General features: G+C 38.3%; 1 protein-coding gene across 1 annotated transcript; it reads left to right on the top strand.

The window, feature by feature from the left end:
• The first annotated feature begins 825 nt into the window (after positions 1 to 825).
• LOC122535697 (serum response factor homolog) lies at positions 826 to 19,980 on the top strand. The gene is made up of 5 exons (XM_043667443.1): positions 826 to 1,470; positions 4,248 to 4,499; positions 13,991 to 14,096; positions 16,240 to 16,344; positions 16,576 to 19,980. The coding sequence occupies exons 1-5, from the start codon at positions 994 to 996 to the stop codon at positions 16,755 to 16,757; spliced, it is 1,122 nt and encodes a 373-aa protein (XP_043523378.1). The 5' UTR covers positions 826 to 993; the 3' UTR covers positions 16,758 to 19,980.
• The last annotated feature ends 337 nt before the right edge of the window (positions 19,981 to 20,317 follow it).

Genomic DNA, 20,317 nt, shown 5'->3' with positions numbered 1-20,317 from the left:
TTCTGTGAAATTTATAAAATTATTCTAAGCAATTTCCAGTACATTTCTACATGTGTACATTTAAACACAGATAATAAAATGTGATTCATAACGCATAAATGTGAAAAATTGATCAGAATTGAAAGTATAATATTCAAGTACAATGCTTATTAGAATAAAGACACATCAATATAAGAAGATTTTGTTAAGTATTTCACACATTACAATAGGGTATGTAACCCATCTTATTATTTTTATTCATTTCTTGACCAGAATGAAATACATTTTGAATATGAACAGAGATTGATAAAAAGATGTATGAAAACTGAACAGAAGTAAGAAATAGAGGATTGAGAGGAGAGTCGCTTATCATGTTTAGTAAGCACATAGAAATAGGAAGGACATACCGGCAGAAGAAGAGGGGAGGAGAGGCGTGCAGGAAGCGCTACTGTCAGTTGGATTGGTGTTTTGTCGCGGCGCGCCGAGTGATCATTTGAAAAGGAAGGACCACCTCTGTTCACCATATTTGGCAAACTTTCCCTAATATGGTAACGTCTACTTCTAAATATGGCAGCCGGGGACGCCCTCTCGCCGATTCTTGTACTACTCCGCGCGATCTTTCAGCTGCAAATTTTGAACAATCGAACTCGCGTAAAAGCAATTTGACAACGCACCGAAGATCACCGTTGATTTCTTAATTTCTCTACGGAGAAATTTTCACGGATCTTCGTCCGAGTGTCTCAATTTCGATCGAGTGGACTAGTTTTTTACCGCGTATGCGAGGCGCGGTGGGGGTAGCAGCTGCGCACGCAAGTACGGAGGCACCGCGTTAGCACGTAGGTCAAGTTACGATACTCTCTGCGCATTCAGTTCGCGGGGAGCGCTCGTGCAGTGCGCGTTGTTGTCCCGTGTTCCTCTAGATGATTGATCACGTGGGAAACATTGCGCCGAGTTTTCGCGATTTCGTGGCGGAGAAGGGCCGAGGGAAAGGGAATAAATGTGCGCGAGTCCGTAATGGACAACCCTAGCGGCGGAAGAGATAGTCGGTACGCAAGTCTTGGCTACAGCATGGGGATGATAGGCAGCGACGCTGGCTCGGAAATGTACGGCCGACCGTCCACCTCCCAACTTACAACTTCTCAAATAAGCCGCGGTGGCGCCACCATGATGGCCGCGGCCGCCGCTGCAGGCGCACCGAACGCCGGCGTGGGATCTGTACAGAGAGGTATCAAGAGGACCACTTCGGACGTCTGTTATGATGACAGTAATGCACGGCAGGCACTTTCGCAACAGCAAGCCATGTCAATGTCCACGGACTGTGTCCCCGATAATCTCGAGGAGTCGTTCACGAGTTTGGGCCAGCCGAAAAAGTCACCCCCTTCGAACGGTAAGAAGACGAAGGGACGGGTCAAGATTAAAATGGAGTACATCGACAATAAACTGCGGAGGTATACTACTTTCTCTAAGAGGAAAACTGGAATCATGAAGAAGGTTCGTATCTGACGCGTTTAGCGATCTTATTTCTTATTGATCAAAATAATTGGAGAAATAATAATTCCGAAAGCAGTGTGTTGAATCCATCGATTATCGATGATCGATCATCACGATCGACCGTCTCTCTGTGTAATCATCGAATCGTCCAATAGCGAACGTAGTTCAGGTGCCTTCAAAATTGACGAGAGATTAGACAAACAGAAAAAAGTATATAAATGTCATGAATAACAAATGTAATGTCGATTTTCAAATGTGATATGTAAGAACCAAGGGAAACGTGTATTATGGTTACGTAGTTGCGCGGATTGCCGAAATCAAAACACACACTGATGACTTCAGCGAATATGCGAACCGAGAGCGCGCAATTTATGAGTGACAAGTGTGCTTTCACTGTCGTATATATTTGTACATCAATAATTTATTCGTGTATTTTGGATTAACACTAGAACTATTGACGACACAGATATATAATTCACATTTAAAAAAATAAAGAGAAAATAAAAAAATTAAATGTATATATATATTTAAAAAAAGATGTATATATATATATTTTAAAAAAAAGGAAAAAAAGAGTCGTGGAGCTAGTATCTTGCAAATCTACAAAATTTTTATGAAAAAAGTTATTATCATTAATAATTGATCATTTTGACCATTTTAATAGTTGATAGTTCTAATGTTAAAAAAAAAAAAGAACCATAATACTAAGAACGAACATGTAAAAAGTTTTGGTAATTGTCGCATAATTATTTTTGCAAATAAAAGTTTCTTGTTTCTTCAATTTCAGTTATTTATAGTTTATATCAATACGTTTAACGATATTCAATTGAGTTTTAAGTTACAGGTTACACGATCATTTTTACCAGAAGATTTATAGTTTTCAAAAACTTTACGCACCTTAGCATTTATCCTATAAACGATTACTCATTTGTATTAACATTAACTTTGCATTTTATATTTCAGGTAACGAATGCGTTGTAGCTACAACAGAATATCATAAAAATTGCTTTTATATTTCGTTACATCAAGTTTAATATTTTAACATCTTTCAGCTTAACATCTTTTAAAGTAATTTTTATTTTTCGAAAATTACATGGTATCTATTTTTATTTATCTTTTATAAAACTATGATTATAAACTTTTTATTCTCGCATCAATAAAAAACATATTGTGCCAGTATTAAGTAAGAGTTTCTCATTTTACGAAAGAGTAATTTAATACTAGTATCGAAAATAATCTGAAATTGTATTCTAACTCGAAGGTTTTGATTTTAACATCAATTTAATCATGTTACAGTTGTTTATTTGATCCAAACGGCGGAGTGGCTAAATCCGTAGAAGAACCTAAGGCAAATTGCATCTTTCATACAAATATAGAAAACCAAAGATAGATTGTTCCCCTTTTCTAAAGACGGGTCTCTATAATTAGCTGTGTTTTGACACGAAACTGACATAACTGCTTTATAACGTTATTGAAAAACTGGAAACTTACGTTAATCTTAAAATAAACAGAGGCATTATGTAAGAGAAAGTATAGACTTAAATATTAAGCTGTATCCGTAGGTAGTGTTAAAAGAATAACCTATTGCTAAATAAAAGTTCCCAATTTCTAACTGTTCGTAAAATGTAAAATTTGAGCCAGCAAAGCAAAGATTTCTCTTAAATTCTCAAAGTATTTTTTATATAAGTATTATAACATTTACATCAAATTTTTTAACATCATTTATTAGTCAGCAAGAAAAATTATAAAATAATTGGGAAATAAATCGCAGATAAATTGAACAAATTTGTTGTTAGTAGAAACATTGTAAATTTTAAATCTTGCCGTAGAAACCAGATTGAAAATCTATGTTGTACGCACGAAGATCTATAGATAAATCAATAGATAGGATAAATTTCAAAAAAAAATCACAAATTTAAATAACTAAGGGAAATAACATTTGATTGCCTACTAAAAATTTCTATGCAAGATACAAACATTGCTTTACTTTGCAGAATACTTTCTTCAAGTGTAAATATGCAGCAACATTCTGATCTAAGTTAAAGACAACGATTTCATAACGTTCCAGTATGTTTATTCATCTTCGTGGTATGGTTGCGTTGTTTCCCCTCGAGCAGTAGGTTTCTTGTTAGCAGGCTGAATTTTTACAATTTAGATTCAACTTAAACATACAATGACGGTGCGTCGGTTTTCACTACAAAAAGGAACAATTCCATCCGCACCTTGTTAGTAAACGCTTCGGTAAACCTTGATGAATATTATATCATAATGACGTATAATCTTTGAAACATAAAACGTTCAGTACGCGTGTAAGTTTTTATTCGTGTGTACTCGTTTAATTATATAGAAAAACTGTATATTAATGAATGTGCAGGCGGCGACAATTTACATAAGAGCGTTCTATAAAAATCCGCGAATAGCAAGTGTCTGTGATACCTATGTATGTTGAACGTGTGAAAGTCCAATGGAAAATATTCCTTTCGAGGGAAGGAAGAGGAAAATACTGAATACTTTGAATTTAAAAACGCACCTGATTCGTTAGTGTACTGTCGTTTTTCAACTCCTCGAAAACTCTTCATCAATTAAAATCGCTCTGCTGAAACTAGCTTTCGATCAATCCAAAGAAACGAAAACCAAAACCAAAACCCGAAAGGGATGGGAATAAAAGTGGAAAAAGAAGGCAGAGTGCCGAGGCGACGCATCGTTAGTACGATCGCGGGAGCGAACTGGAGAAAGAGACCGGAACATTCCTAATTAATCGTTATCTCTGATTGCAGGCGTACGAGCTGTCGACACTGACAGGTACACAGGTGATGCTGCTGGTAGCCAGCGAGACCGGGCATGTGTACACGTTCGCGACACGAAAGCTGCAGCCGATGATAACGAGCGAGGCCGGGAAGGCGTTGATCCAGACCTGCCTGAACAGCCCGGACCCTCCCGCCTCCAGTTCCTCCGGCGACCAGAGGATGTCCGCGACCGGATTCGAGGAGACCGAACTGACCTACAACATAGCCGACGACGAGCAGAAAGTAAGGCAACTGGTGTATGGCTCGCCGCACGGTGGCTCGCTGCACGGCGGATATCCTGGTGGCGGACCGACCGGAGGGCCTCCTGGCCATCCGCCACCCCCGCCGCCGCCACCGCCGCCGGGTTCGCAGCACGCGCCACCCTCGCACGCGCAACACGCGCACCTGATTGCGCATGCACACGCGGCCTCGCCGAGCTCGCACCTGGTACCCTGTTCCAGTCCCGGGCCCATGTTAGCCGGTGGCCCTTATCAACAATCTTGTCCCTCGCCTCTGCCACCCCATCACGCCGCCTACCATCCTCACATGTCGCATTCGCATCCCCAACGGTAGTACTACCCTAGCGTTTAAAACTACTCATGTGTCGCTCACGTGTCCTCCGACTCTGATCGCCACATGCATCTGTTGCGTTGCATCCCCGTCACCAACTATACTGCTGTGTTCTATTTTCGCGTCTGATTTTCCATGACCGATGACTACGGAATATCAGGACGAAAAAATATAGGTAGAGAAGAGCGAGAGAAGAACGTGAGGTCCGACGCGTTCGTGGATACAGAGGATAGATATTCGATAAGAGTCGGTGTCCGTCGAGTTAGAGAACTACGAGCCGCCGGCGTAACGGCAATTATCCGCGTACGCTTATCGCGACCGTCGCCTGTCGTCGATCGACTGTGTGACAATCGTCGGCTTCGAACGCTCGTTGCTGCTCCGTGTTCTCGCGATACGCGCTACGAGATGTATCCGACGTGGTAGATTTCGAAAATGTACCCTGTTTATAAATCGATCGAGCAGGTTTGGGGAACACGAAGAAGATATTACGTTCTCTGTGTGTAGACTCGAGTAGTTTCTTTATGGAGTTTCACTGAATTCCATGGGGAACTTAATTGTTCTAGCGATTTCATTAACAAGAAGCCGGATCGACAAAGAGAGTGAAACCACATTTTTTCTCTCTCAACGATTCGTGCTTCGAATCTGTAGGAATCCGTGCTAGGTTTCTAAAGCTTCTTTTCTGTTACTCTTCTGTCACAGCGCTTCAGGGCTCCTCGAACAATGACGCCTTGGCGTCGGTGCAATTCCGTCCAAGTTATTGGCGCGAGTAGTATATCGCGTTCAAGTTAGGCGCGCGAAAATGCGTTAAACGTCTTTTCCCGTGGTGATTTGATCATTCTCGAGGCATTTTAAAAAAATAGACGGATTTGTAATGCTTTTTAATTTATATTGTAATGCTTTATTCGAGAATGCGTCGTTCGAGGGACGTAAAATCGTACGTTGTTTGCAAGCTGAATAACGAATCAGCATGACGGAGGAAGTTCCGGACGATATCCGACTTTCTTTTCCGGACAATGAATATCGAAATTCTCGATGAGGCGCATTACATCCGGTGTCAATGAAAGTACGGTTATTTTCTTTTCGTATGTGTGTATGTGTGTAGAGAGAGGAACATCATCTCGTACGAAGTGCGAATGACCATAGATTAATATGCTGAACACCCGGCACGTTCAAGTTTAATTTGACGTAAATTTTATGGAAGTGAAGTTTCTTTTAATTTTAATTATGATTTTACTATGTTGTTTAGATTATCGATCATATTTTTATAATGTTAAAAAATTTATTTCTCTGCATAAAAAATTTTAGAAATTTGTTAAAACAATTGAAATTTTAAAATCACGACGGTAAAATTTTAAACATCACGACGGATTTGAAACTTAGACAAATTCGATCAGTGTTAAAGTAGTCAATCTTTTATAAAAGACATAGTCTTCTATATGATTTAATATCTGTTATAAATTAATATCTGTTAAAAATTGTTAACTTCTTGTTGAAGAATTGAAACAAAACGAGATGTCTCTGTCAGATCGTTTCGTGAATCTCTCTCTTTTCTGATCTAAGCTTGTTCCGATAGAGGCATTGAGACATCGAGTTATCATAAAGCCATTTGCATAATTTCCTGTCGTTTCTGAATTAATTTATCGATACTACTCTTCGACAAATCCACTTCTTGGATACGTGAAGGCTTATGAAACGACTGGCTAGAATGCTAACAGCGAGAAAATAGCTCGCATAATTGCGTGCCAGGTGCACTAAAAAAGATTTAACCAAATCAGTCGACGAGGTAAAATCGAGACTACTTATGGTAACGTGCGCTCGCGCGCGCGCGCGCTTCGAGATCCTAGTACAGTTGTTAACGACAATCAGAACGATGTTTTGCCACGGCTGGCTCGTTGGGAAGAGTTTCAGGCAATTAACTCTTCTTTCAACTCGGTATCGCGAATAGAAGGTTTCTAAGGACACCTGTCATCCTCGGGATGAGGTCGTACAGTACTTAACATAGTAGATTTTCGGTACTTAATACATTAAGGGAGATTATCGTTCGATTATTATTCGTTGTCTCGCGATATAATAAATGTGCTATAAAGGTGCAGTGGTTTTTCTTAAGATTGGAAAATCGAAGAGCTCGTAATAAAAACAACCCCTTATCCACGCGCTTATCTTTTCATTTTTGGTCAGTACGTTTTAATTTTGTTAAACAAAATATTCATCATACGTAAATTTCATAATCACCAATTATAACGTAAAAGAATGATTTTCAATTAAAACAAGTTGTAGAGGCACGGATCATTTTTTATAATATCAATCATTCAACCATACGGCGAGTGTAGCTTGTGTCTACTAGAATGCATTGTCTGAAGAATTAAAAAAAATTAAACGATGGTCGTTTTTGTTACGAGCCCCTAAATTAGATTGACGCGACGATATTCTTGGGAATTAATCGTGATCGAGCGACGTAGCTATGTTGTTAGCGTGTGATGGTGTTTTCAATGGAAAACCGATCGGGGCGCAAGAAAAACGTACGGTGCTCCGTTTCCAACGTATAAATCTAGTCCAGTCGACGTGTACTGTAAATGTATACGAGATTTATGTCTACGACGTTCTGATCTATCCGAGTGAACAGGGACAAAGATGATCGATGTTGGATTTTCCTGAGCGATCGTCGACGAGATCAAACGTCCTAGCTTTCGACAATTCGAGTTTAAAGAAACAATTGAGATCATGAAATTTACCTTTATAGATACGTTAACTCAGAAATAGAAATATCCATAACTTAAATTTAATTTTGACAATTAAGTACCGAGTAAGCGTGGATTTCGATAATTTCATTTGTTTCGATCAACTTGGCAATCATAAATTTATAAAAGATAACAACGTTCGAAATACTGGAAACAAATAAAAACTTCATCTGCAATCATTGTTTTTTGCTCGTGATGTAGAAACGAGATTAAAAAGTAAGTTGTTAGAAAATTCAGAGAATAGACAATTTAATGGCTGGATCTATACGTTAATCAAGGTCCAAAGACTTTTTTTCTACGATACGTACTTCGTTCAAGTCGTACTTGTTTTTTACGAAACGGGCCTAAAATTCATAGGAAGACACGTATCTATGGAAGTTTTCGTTTGTCAAAACGAGAATGGAGAGGCAATTTTTGATCGTGTACTTAGGATAGTAACTCATGTGATGAATTACTCGAGGAGCCACGTATTTTGTACATGTACATTTTATTTCGTTCTATTCTTTCTACTTAAATCGTATTTATAATTATCTCTTACGGCGATGGAATCTCTCTTATTTATTTAAAAATCTATATATACGTTAGTAAGTTGATCGATCGTCGTCGAGCAACGAGAATCGAGTGGAACTGAGGTGAGCCGTAATTTGAACAATTGAAAAATAAATTTCGATCTCTCGCATTTAATTCCGCGATGTCGATAGTACTTACTAATCTACTCAGAATAACTTAAGAACTGTCGGTGTCGTCGTCTTCTCGGTATATTCTTCCAAGTATTTTACCTGACGTACGAAAAAACGATTTCTTTTCGTTCGGCTTTCCTTCAGTTCCAAATCGTTCGATCGTACTTTATTTTGCAACAAATGTCGTACCTAGTTGATGGGATTGGCGAGGAATCGAAGGAAAAATCGAATCTCATTCCCGAGCGTTCCCATTTTTTCTCTTTCCATCGAAGATCCTTATCGAGGCATTCGTTATTTTTTTCAAATACTCACGTCGTTCGGGTCGAGGCGTTTCGCCTTTCCCTGCGACGAAACGCAAAAAGAGCCAACGAAGAAACGAGAAATCGTAGTACGTGGGTGCGAGTCCGAGCCAGTAGACCCGGCGGTGCACGCTTGGCATTGTTGCGCATTGAAAAAAAAATATATATATATATATATATATACACATCATACACACGTATGTGTGTGTATATATATATATACACATATCGTTGTGTGCATCGTACATTGTTCCGTAATGTGTTTGTACTGAAAGTGGCATGTGTAGTATTTGTTTGTTTTTTTTTCTCTTTCGTAGATTAAGTAGCTAGTATTTAAAATACCTTTTTAATTTAAATTCCCAGGCGAGTCCCACCTGTTCTCTGTTCCTCCCTCCCGGTCCCCTTTCCTTCAAGTTTCTTCGTCAAGTAGAGAAAACCTCGATTCTCTTCCCTCTTCGCACATTATGCATGCTTACGTGTGTGTGTGTGTGTGCGTGTATATGTGTTGTGTGTTGTTTTCTCTTCTCTTCTTTTTTTTTTTTTTTTTTTAATGTCGCTTGAAATATTTTTGGAAAAGAAAGAACAGGTACATATAAATATATATATATATATATAAATATATATATATATATATAAATATAAAAATATAGAGAATAGATAGATAGATAAAGTAGATAAACGTTTATACATCGGAGGAAAGGAAAGTGAAAACGCGAAACGATATACAAAGTGAACAAGCACACGAGAGCATTAACGTGCAGGCGCAAAAGTAAGGGAGATTAAACAAAGTGAACAAGCACACGAGAGAAAAAAAAATAATGTGGGAGAGAAATGAAAAAGAGAGAAAGAGAGAGAGAAATCGCAAATACGAATAGAAATGTATGATCATCCGTGGTCTCTCTCCCGTCGATGCACAAAGTACAAATAATATAATTAACTTTACGATTATATGATAATCTTGACATACAACACGGTAATCACGAAATGTACGGCTGGCGTGCCTTAGTTTTTATGTATCACATGTGTAAATAGTGTACTGTAAATTACTGTGATAATATTTATATTACACGTACGTATTATATTGTTTCGCTTAATGATACGGTCCCATGACAGTGTTGGTCGCCGTTCCGTCAAATGATACAGTTAACCGATATATGCCAACAATTATTGGCACGAGATGCCAGTTATTTGTGAGACAGGTAGGTATAAAAACCCACCTATTTTAGCGAGGATAACCGTTGTCATTGCTCCCCCTTTCGTCGACTCGACGATTTGATAATTTGTACTTTTTATTCTGGCGCGTAGTTTGCCGCGCGAATAGACCGCGTTGATAACAATCAGGACGACGAAGAAACGTAGAAAACGAAAAAGAAAGGCATTTCTGTACGATTAGGTAATAGTTTCGCGTGAAACGTTAAACGAGTTGCGAGTCGAGATGAATAAAAAAACTGGCCTCCGTCAAAGAGGGTATTAACTCTCGATCGAACAACTTTTTTGGTTTCTTGCGATTGTTATTTAGTAAAAAAAAAAAAAAAGAAAAGAAACAAAGATCAGAAAATAAGATTTTTAAAAATGTGTTTCTTTATATTATTATTTGTGTTTTGGATTTTATTGTTGCTTTATCAGAGAGATCGTTTCACACTTCTTTTTTTATTTCTCGTTTGCACGCGAATATAATTCTCGCAATTAGCATAAACGAATTGCTAGACCTAACTTAATGATACTAGATCTAATTTATGTAATTTAAAGAACTACATAATTTATTGTTTTGTAAATAACGTAGGAAACAGCTGTATCATTCGGAAACGGATAAAGAATAATAACACGATAAGATTTTTCGTTACTTTTTAAGATTTTTATTTTCTCTCTTTGGAAGAGCAATCTGTAATTATCGAAAAACAATAGCCATTCGATGCGACAGATAATGGAAAAGAAAGACAGTTATGTTAAAAACTAGAATCTGCAAGATGCGTTTAATTATACACATATTAAATAATAATGCCATTATGCGATTACTGTTGTAAAAAGAAAAAAAAAAAGAATATTTCGATCTGCTTGAAAATAAGATACACCGATCAACAGCATTCCATTTTGCCAACCATCTCTTCAACATTGCTCACAAGGTAGGTCTGTTTCTTGATACGCGTGGATTTGCAAACTTAACAAATCTTTTTTTATTTTAACTTTAACCAAATCCTCTGAACTTCCTTATGCATTGCTTTAATATTTAACTCTTTCAGACATGAATTTCCTTTCAAAAGGAAATAAAAGAAAACCTAATTAATTCTCTTAAAACGAGACATTTGTTTTCTACATCCCTTCCGTGGGGTTGAAGCTAACTTAAAAAAAAAAAAAAAAGAAAAGGAAGATCTTCGATCGAATAAATCTGAAAGAGTTAAAGACGATGTTTCTGCAAGCCTAAAGAAAGATGAAGAAAAAAAAAAAGAAATAGCAACTAATCAGTCAAAGGAGAGCAGAAAAATCAAGGAAGCATTAAACACCCTATTAGTAGTTAAAAACCGGATCGAAACTTTAGTCCATCGTAATGACAACGAAAAAGAGAAAAAGAGAGAGAGAGAAAGGGAGGAAAAAAAAGAAACGCTGGGAAGCTCTCTCCCTTAACGGTAGTTTGATACGGAGCACGTTTACGGCGGGGGTTCGAGGCTACGATTTATGATCTAACGACTTAACGATTATGATGCATTTCGCTAAGAAGGCACCCTGGTAGATCGCGGCCACTAAGGAAACGACGACGAAGACAACAGGCGGCTGTTGGCAGGGCAAAAGAGAGAAGGGCAGAAACAGGTGGGGAGCAATCGGATGGAAGGGAAAAGAGAAAGAAGGCGGGGTAAGAGAGGGAGAGAGCAAGAAAGAGGGAGAAAAAGAGAGAGAAGGTATGGAAGGTGGAAGCAGAATACCATATACGGTCACCTTTGTCAAAGCCTGGTTGTCGCCATATACAGGCAATGTTCACGATGGCAGATACTTATATAGAGTCCAACTTGAGAATCAGGAATGCCGGTTTTTGTCGCGCCTTCTATACACACCCGTGGTAATGGGGGGTACAAATACGACTCGGAAGTGATCGCCGACACAACGCTTGCTGCACGCGGACAAGGGTCGCGAAACCAGCCCTTCTAGTTGTGCTTTCGGAAATCCTTCGCCGTATCCGCCATGGAACCACGATCGTCGACCTTTCAAGTTTACAACTTGAAAATGAACTTGACGAAAGTTGAATGCCTTCTTAATTTCCGTGTGTTTCCATGCGTGGAATGTAGTTTGACTCCGAAGTTCTTTTTTTTTTTTTTCTTTTTCTTTGCGTGGGAGTGTCGTAGTTTTGACGTCGATCGAAAAGGGCACTCGAGTTGCGCAAGTAAATCAATTTGGGCAATATTTTTATACTTTACAAACGAGTTGTACATCTGGTTTTTGAAAGTAAAGTTTTTCGACTTCCAAGCACGCTTTTGGAACCCAATTTTGCCACTCGTGCGTGGTAAATGATATATCTCGGCATTGCGCGGACATAATTGAAGTCATTGGTGAATGACTAGTTCGAAAGTAGAGCAGTCTAATTAATTGATTCGGTTTCAACTACTTTTGGAATGTTGAACCCTTACAGAGCGTTGGAGATCCCTTTCCTTGCTTTTTATATTTCCGAGGCTAAAGGACACTTCATTTTCTCATCATTGTACGAGATTTCTCGGGAACATTTATTTCTTTGGTATCAGCTTTCTTTTATAAAACGGCGAACGTGATCGAGTTCCTCGATCAGTCACCGATTTGAAAGTAGAGTATTCGAATTATTTTTGGCATTTTAAGCCTTCGAAACTACATAGACACATTCGTAGAAGATTTCTATTGTTTGAAGTTAGTATCACTAAATCGAGTTTACTATTGACTTACGATTGACCAAAAAAGAAATACAGCTAATCGACAATGTCGTGACAAAATCATTAATGGAAACTTCAGTTTCTGTCGCTACAATAAAACTCGATCTACTTGAACTCTGGAGAAAAATGTGAAAGTCATCGATGCCCTCCATTATCTACTTTTTCTTCTTCGATACGAATGATAATAATAAATATTCACGAGCTGAAATAAATAAATTTAATCGATGGAACTCGCAGATAGCTCGCAGACAGATTCGATCAACGGAAGTACAATTCTACCACAACACGGTATCGTTCGGAAACGATCCTTCGCAACGAAGGAGGCAACCAGAGACCGAGCGGTTCGCCAAATTGGTGGTTCCTTGGACGAGAGACGAACACTTCCTAATTCTCCCGAGGAGCGTCGACTTCTTGCGCTGCTGGTAGCAGCCAGTAGTCGATTTGCTTTCTCTCGAACGCGACCGGCGGTCGACATATGTACACACGCGCGTCCTAACGAACAAGTCCAAATGCATGTATAAAACGCATAGGTCCCTCGCACAGACGGTTTAGACCTAGGGGGAAAAAAAAAAAAAAAACGCTATCCGCCGGTGGTGGCGGTAAGACCGGGGGAGAGAAAGTCACCCGGGGAAACCGTAGTCCTGCGTAAATTTGTGAGAATCTCCCGTGGAAGCGCTCGGAGTACGAGTTGAGGCCGCGCGGATGGCCATATAAGGCGCGCGAACAAGCTCGCGCATCTCTCCCTGCTAGGTAGGTAGGTAGGTAAGTTGGTTCGTTGGTTGTTTCGTTGGCTGCTTAGTTGCTTGGTAGGCTCCAGTTGATTGATTGGTTAGTTGCCCGTTTGATTGGCTCGCCGATATTATTACCGAGGCGTTATCTACGATTTACAGGCCGCGATGCTCCTCCACTCTTGCTGGCTTGTTTTCTGCTTGTCGCCGCATCGCTCGTTAGGCATCCGGAATTTACGGAGCTGATACAGATCGTACGTCATCCTGATATCGTTTTCACGACGGCGTCTTTTCGCGAGGGTTCTGTTCTCGGACGAGAACGATCGATTTCCAACTATGATAGTTTAACTTTGACTTTGGTCCGTTTGTTGTTGTAATAGGATCTTCGAACATTGGGTAAGACTTGTTTCGGACTTGTTTCTAATTAATTTGCGTTGATTAATCGCGGGCATTTATCCTACGTTAGACGTATTAATTATAGGCACCTAAAGAAATAAAATTCTAGAAACAGTGGTTTGTAGAACGAGGCAGGAGCCTTGTAAACGATGATTCATAAATTTTGTAGCAGGGCGACACGTTCTTGAGAAACTTAATGTATGCAAGCAAAATTAAAATCTGATTCACGCCGGCCTGTGTTTTCTCGTTTTTCTATTTGTTATTCTTTCTTCGCTTCTATCAATCACGTGTCACGATCAACTATTCGTTCGATGGATACTAAAAATTCGATTCGATTGCACGACTTACGCGAGCAATTAACAGAATACGTACGCAATTCATTACAGGTGTACGTACACAAGTCATATGGAGAAATTTCGTTTCACTGTTCCAGGAAGACGGTACTTCACCTAGGTCGGACGTTTGCGCGAACGAAAGCGATGGAGACACCAGCGATGGCGATTCTCCTGTGTCAAAGGATCTCTCGAAAAATCACTCAGGTAGGAATACGTAGTGAACACCGTCCGTCTGTGAACCAAATCCTGCCAACCGAACGAAGCTTTTTTCGTCGTATAAATTTTCAGTAGAAACTGACGACAATATATAAACGCGGAACACCGTGTACGTGTACTCTGAAACAAAGAGTTTATTTATACGCGGAGTATCCTCGTGGAGCGCAGCTTTTCCATCCAAGTAGCGATTCTTGTCGAACGTCGATGCCTCCCAAGCGTGGTTTCCTCCCTTTCGTCGTGCTAGAACAATTTCACCTGCCCGTTCCGCGAATCTTGGTCCGTACCTCGCCGCGTACGAAAGACAATCGTACAGCTGCGCATATGCGGCGAGTAATTAACGAATTTCCCCGTGGGCGTAGCAGGAGTCGCGAGCCGCGAACTAAGTAGCAAGCGGTAAAAGTCGTGGCGTGGAAAATCGTTAGAGCCAGGCTGTAGGTAGTCGAGCAGAGGCAAACGTGTGCAATCCAATCAGTCAGGTAGGTCGACGGACAGAGAGGGGAATAGATACAGACAGAGGGAGAGGGAGTGAGAGAGAGTGAGAAAGAGAGGAGAGGAGAGAAACGTTGGAGAACGAGAGAATGGTATCACAGAGAGGTAAAACGTATATGATGCGTACGCGCGCGGTCGCGTGTGAGCGAGCGAGAGAACCGGGGAAAAGAGAGGGAGAAGATAAAGGAAAGAGGACACTTAAAATGCGAAAAGTGTGCGAGCGATGACGAGGTTATCCGTGTAGGGGAGTACATAAGGAGTTGTACGGGCCGCGATGACCAAACTAAGACAACGACGCGCTGCCTAACTGGGAAGTAAGATCCGGTCGAAAGCCGCGCTCCGATGCAGGTGTACACATAAATATCGATGCTAATATATGGAGTGGATGCCATCCGACTTACCGATCGCCAGCATGACGTACGTTCTTCTTCTTTTTTTTTTTTTTTTCTTTTTCGCCTTTCCATTGTTCCCCGCACAAACTGTCTCCCCGCCGGAATTTTGATAACTCGCCACGCGTTCATATCTCCGCGCGACGCTATCCGCGATCTCTTACCCCTCGACCTCGTACACGCCTTGAGATTTCTCTTCCATGGTTTGCTACCGTTTCGATGATCTTGCTAAATTCTTCCTTTAGATTCCGTTTATTTTAAATTGATTTAAGAGATAGAGAGGTAGATTGGTAGAACGGATAGAAAGTTAGGAACGAAACTGGGAAAGATGGGATAGATTCAAATACAATATTTATTCCCGTCAGCTTCTACAAGATCTCGTTAAAATTCAATTTTTATTAAATCGTCTAATAATATGTTCATTATAATAAGAATGACTATTTTATAATGAGATGTAGATGTTTGAACTAAATTGATTTGTATAGAGACCGAAAATCATATTTGTTAATACTTTATCAAGTTTCCTCTAAAACAGTTCTTCTATTAGTCAAAGTGCATATGCCGTATAATTTATTATAAATGGTCTTTTTATATATGTACATGAAGATCTTTATTCAGTGATTGCAAGACAGATATTGATCATAAAAATGCATGAATTTATATTTGTAAAGATCTAATAACAACTTATAGGTTTTTTTGTACGTTTCATATTAAACGCCATTTAATATCGTCTTTCAATCACGTAGATATACAATAGTTTTAGCAATGGCTTCGACTTACGATACGAGCCGATCGATTTAAGTAGTGAAAGAAACCCAAAAAGCAGACGGTCACCGGTGAATTCGTTGTACCATCTTGCTTCATTCTTTCTCCATATATTCCAAGAAGAAAGTAATCAATTCAGTCAAGATGAAATTTATATCAAGCAATTACATATTATCATCACATATCATATCCAATGACAACACCAGAAGTATAACATCGATTCTAACCACTTGTCCTTGTGTTAAATTCAATATTAATCCTGGCACGGGCAATCAACTATCCAGATAAATTCCGTTCTTTAATGATTTTCATGTCAAAATTTCTGAAAAGATTATTGGAGTTTCTTCGCTTGTACACGTTGAATATTCGCAGAAGTTTGATTGCTTACACAAAGATTAAATTGCACGGCGATCGACGGATATTTATTCGCCATAAAATCGATCGATTGTCATTTCATTTCACGAGAGAACGACCATAATTCTGCGCAGGTATAATGTACCAGATGCCTCAGACGGTAATTTACTCACCGACTCCGGGGGTTCTACTTGGTATCGGGCAAAATGGCCAGCCAGTGCAAATCTCTCAAGAAGGAGGTGAGAAACCATGATCATCCCCTGGAATCGATCTCCTCTCCCCCAAAAAATAAAGCATACATCCAGTCATCCTTCCAATAGCCGAGCGTTACGAAACGAAACGAAAACTCACTCATGGAAACCGACACCTTGCTCTTTCGAGGGTTGCGCTCGACGTTGTCCGACGCGGAACACGTCCCCGTCCTTCTTCCTGTTTCCCCCAAGTAGAGGTATTTTGGCATTGTTTCGCAGGCACGGTTAACTCGACGCAGAGTAATCAGCCGTTCATCACGATACCGCTGAACGTCGCGATGAGTGCCGCCGGCTTGTCACTTCCGGTTACGTCCAGGATGAATCTGTCGCCGCGATCGCCAACGACGACGACCACGTCCAGCTGCGAGCTACCATCGGACCTGAGCAAAGATCGTGAGTGATACTATCGCTGATCAAGCCTCGAGCACAGAAAAAAGAAAGATAAGAAAAGAAAAAAAGGAAAAAAAAAAAAAGAAAGAAGCAACCCCGAAGCTTGTCGGTCGCCGATGCGACAAAAGACTTGACCCGACGAGATTTGACCGGCCATCTTTTTCCCAACCGATCGTTTCGGTTCGCCAAAGGAGGCCAGAGTGAACCGTCGCGCGTACAGAAACTCGAAAATCTCGCGCTGAACGTATTTTCTCTTCGGCGACGAGATGACCTGCTTCGATCGTTCGTTCAGATTGATCCGAAACGGCCGATTTCTCTGCGATACTATCGATACTCACTGCTAGAATTTGTTGATTGTCATGCGATTTGCTGTTTTGTACATTGGGAAATCGTGGATTATTGCCGAGGTCTACCATCTTGCGATCTAGCTGCTCGCGACGGTAACGCGTTTCGCTGCGGAGGTGCTTTTCTCATTGTTCGTGGTGTTCGTTAAAATTTTTAGCAGTCATCGAATACAACAACGTTATTTTACGAAGAATTGTATAAAAATAAATAAATCGAATCGCAAGTTTGAATGGATCTTTGCATGCGATTTTATATGCGTAAATGAGTGTTGATTCACGATTGACTACGGTGTGAAATTATCATTGCACATTGGTATAGTTTTGGTTGATGCTGGGTTTCGTTGGTCGATGTTTAATATCGATATTCGTGCAATACTAGTCTGCCCGATAATTCTTCCACGATGTAACTGTTCACACTGTCCTCGTAGAATTCACCATCTTTCGAAATATTTCGAAATATTTCACAGATTGTTAATAGGAAGGAGAGGATTCGATATTTTTCAACATTAGACATTATCTAGAGAAAGTTTCGTGGAGTTGATCAGCCGAATGAAGCCCGTTCGAGTGTTTTAATAAAGAGTAATAATAAAAAAATTTATTGATACATTTTGTGTACCGATTTTGTTATAATTATACGTATGTCGGCGATTTGAATCTTGTCATTTTCGATTTTTCGAGCTTTCGCAACGTAAATTATTAGTAGCAAATAGTTACAAAACTTGCAACTCGAAGTGGTGCCATTCGACTGCGGCGAATTTGTTAGGATTCTTATCCTAGGAAACACAAGTTTGTATGGTTGTTCGAGAATTATTTTAAAGTTACAAAAGAAAAGAAAGATATCGAAACTCGTGTGACAACGATGATTCCTCAATCGTACAGGGTGCTTCTAAAAATAATCTATAATGACGTTATCGTTTCTTTTAACTACAGAGAAGAAAGTATTTGATATATTTTTTAACACAAAAGTGCGATTAACCAAAGACCTTTTTGGTTCATTCGAATTATATTATTTATTATCTTATCCGGATAATGATTCCTCGAGAAATAACGACCTGTTCGCGATGACATCGAGAACTATATAAAAATCACTTGACTTTGTTGAACTCGTGAATCAGTCATAGAATAGTAAAGGCAACAATGATGTCTCGAGATCGATAATCAGTTAATTGATCGAATCGCTCAATTGGTCAGTGATAGTGTTGGTAGTCGTAATCGTTTTTTAACAAAGAACAATACGATTAAAGAATTATACAATTATCGTGTTTAATCATTAACCATAAAATAGTGATAAGCATGCATTATTGTCAACCAAGTTGATTTAACAGTATTTTTAATCATCCAATAATCTCTATTTTACACGATATGGAAATAAATTATCAGCTTACGATAAACAACACGCGAAGAACCTGTATTTTTTTACAATACACCTACGAATATACAACTTTTACACGGATAGTACTATCGACACGCGAGGAACATTGTCAGGCTTGCCAGTTTGTTTTCTTTTGCTTCATTGATCGATCTTAAAAATGTAACGCTTTCTTTCAGTGTGAATTTGCTTTTGCTTCTGAAAATTGTAAATTTCGTCGATATTATTTAGGGATAGAAATTGTCAAGTCACGAAAGTATCCTTATGCCGAATATTCTGAAAAGGTACCTGTTTATCGAAAAGAAAAATTAGAAACAGCGTGGTTTTGGAAGGAAAATGAAATGAAGATGTACTTTTTTAAAAATTATCGAATTTTTTATGTATTTATGTATAACTGGTATTATTTGATAGTGCCTTCCTAAAAGATTAGAAGAGAAAATTCTAGAGAGAAGCTTGATATTACATTTATAAGTACTATATGCTCGTTAAAATAAATTTTTTAAACTTAATATAAATGTATTACAAATGTCTCTACTTCTATCTTTTCTTATTAAATAGTGAAGCTTATTAGCTAGTCAAAAGATTATATTATAGCTAGTCATTGAAATGTGCAATAAAACACAAAGCAGCATTTAATTTCTATATCGTAACATTGCTCAAAACAATTCGAGAATATAGTGAAATTATTTCATCAAAAACAATAAATAAAAGCCTAATATCTGATAAAAATTTTTAAAAAATGTTTAATTCGCAGAACTGATCGAAGAACTTTCTAGAATTTATTTTCATAAAAATAATTTTCTATCTTAAGCGAAATATTTTATTATCGTCACATTATTTAAAATTATTCTAAAATTGCTTTGAGCAGTGAATATGTTGTATGGACTGCCATGAGAATGAGAGGTTTATAATATAAACGATAGTACGATCCGTGGGATAATATAAAAAATTCTTATGCCAAAATCCATACAATACACTCTTATCCAAAAGTATATCGTTATTTTATATTGTGCATTTATCATAAACATCTTGAAAATATCAGGCTTTATCTTGTATTTTTCCAAATTTTACAGCACTGACCTAGTCAAATGAATTATATAACTGAATTCAGGCATTTCTTTTCTTACTTCGTCTTGTTATTGATTAAAATAGTCTTACTTAAAAATAAGTAATAGTAGAAATTCGATCATTTTATCTGATATTCAGTAATAAATAATATGTTTTCGTCAGAAACTATATGATTAAAGAATTATCAGGTAAAAAATTTTTTGTTAAACTATATTATTAAATATTTTGATTTTAATATAAATAATATAAATATAAATAAATAATACGATGTCTCGTATAATTGTCTCCATACGATAATTTGTTCATAATATGCTTTCGCGTGCAATAATTGCACGAATAACTATCGTAAATAATTTTTTCCTGTAATAAGAAATGTTAAACACATCTGCACAAGATATACATTAACTTCTTCAAATGTAAATCTCACATTGCATAATTGTGAAATTAATTAAAGTATTTATAAATCGTTCGCAAAGCAAGTACGATAAAATAGTAATGGAACGAAATAATTTGAATGTACATGTGTAATTATAATGAAACCTTATCGAAGTGCTAAAGAAAGATGGAATAATGTTTGAATGAAAGAGTACGAAAAATATGTTTATAGAGTATTTTACTTTGAAAAAATACTTTATTTTTGTGCATTACTGTTATCTACGTGTTCTTCACTTCTTTATCGTTTGTATTTCTCTATATTTAATGCAGTAAGATTACAAAATTTTACGATAATAATATATAATCTTTGGTTGTTATGAAATGTTATGTTCTGAAGACGAGCAATTAATTTTTC

The sequence above is a fragment of the Frieseomelitta varia genome, unplaced genomic scaffold (assembly GCF_011392965.1).
Source record: "Frieseomelitta varia isolate USP_RPSP 00005682 unplaced genomic scaffold, Fvar_1.2 scaffold_754, whole genome shotgun sequence".
NCBI classification, from domain to species: domain Eukaryota; kingdom Metazoa; phylum Arthropoda; class Insecta; order Hymenoptera; family Apidae; genus Frieseomelitta; species Frieseomelitta varia.
This window is presented reverse-complemented; position numbering and strand designations above follow the sequence as displayed.

Coding starts and splice junctions, on each gene's coding strand:
- LOC122535697 (XM_043667443.1), top strand. CDS start 994: ATGGACAACCCTAGCGGCGGAAGAGATAGTCGGTACGCAAGTCTTGGC. Junction 4,500..13,990: donor TAGCCGACGACGAGCAGAAA/GTAAGGCAACTG, acceptor TCACTGTTCCAG/GAAGACGGTACTTCACCTAG. Junction 16,345..16,575: donor GCAAATCTCTCAAGAAGGAG/GTGAGAAACCAT, acceptor ATTGTTTCGCAG/GCACGGTTAACTCGACGCAG.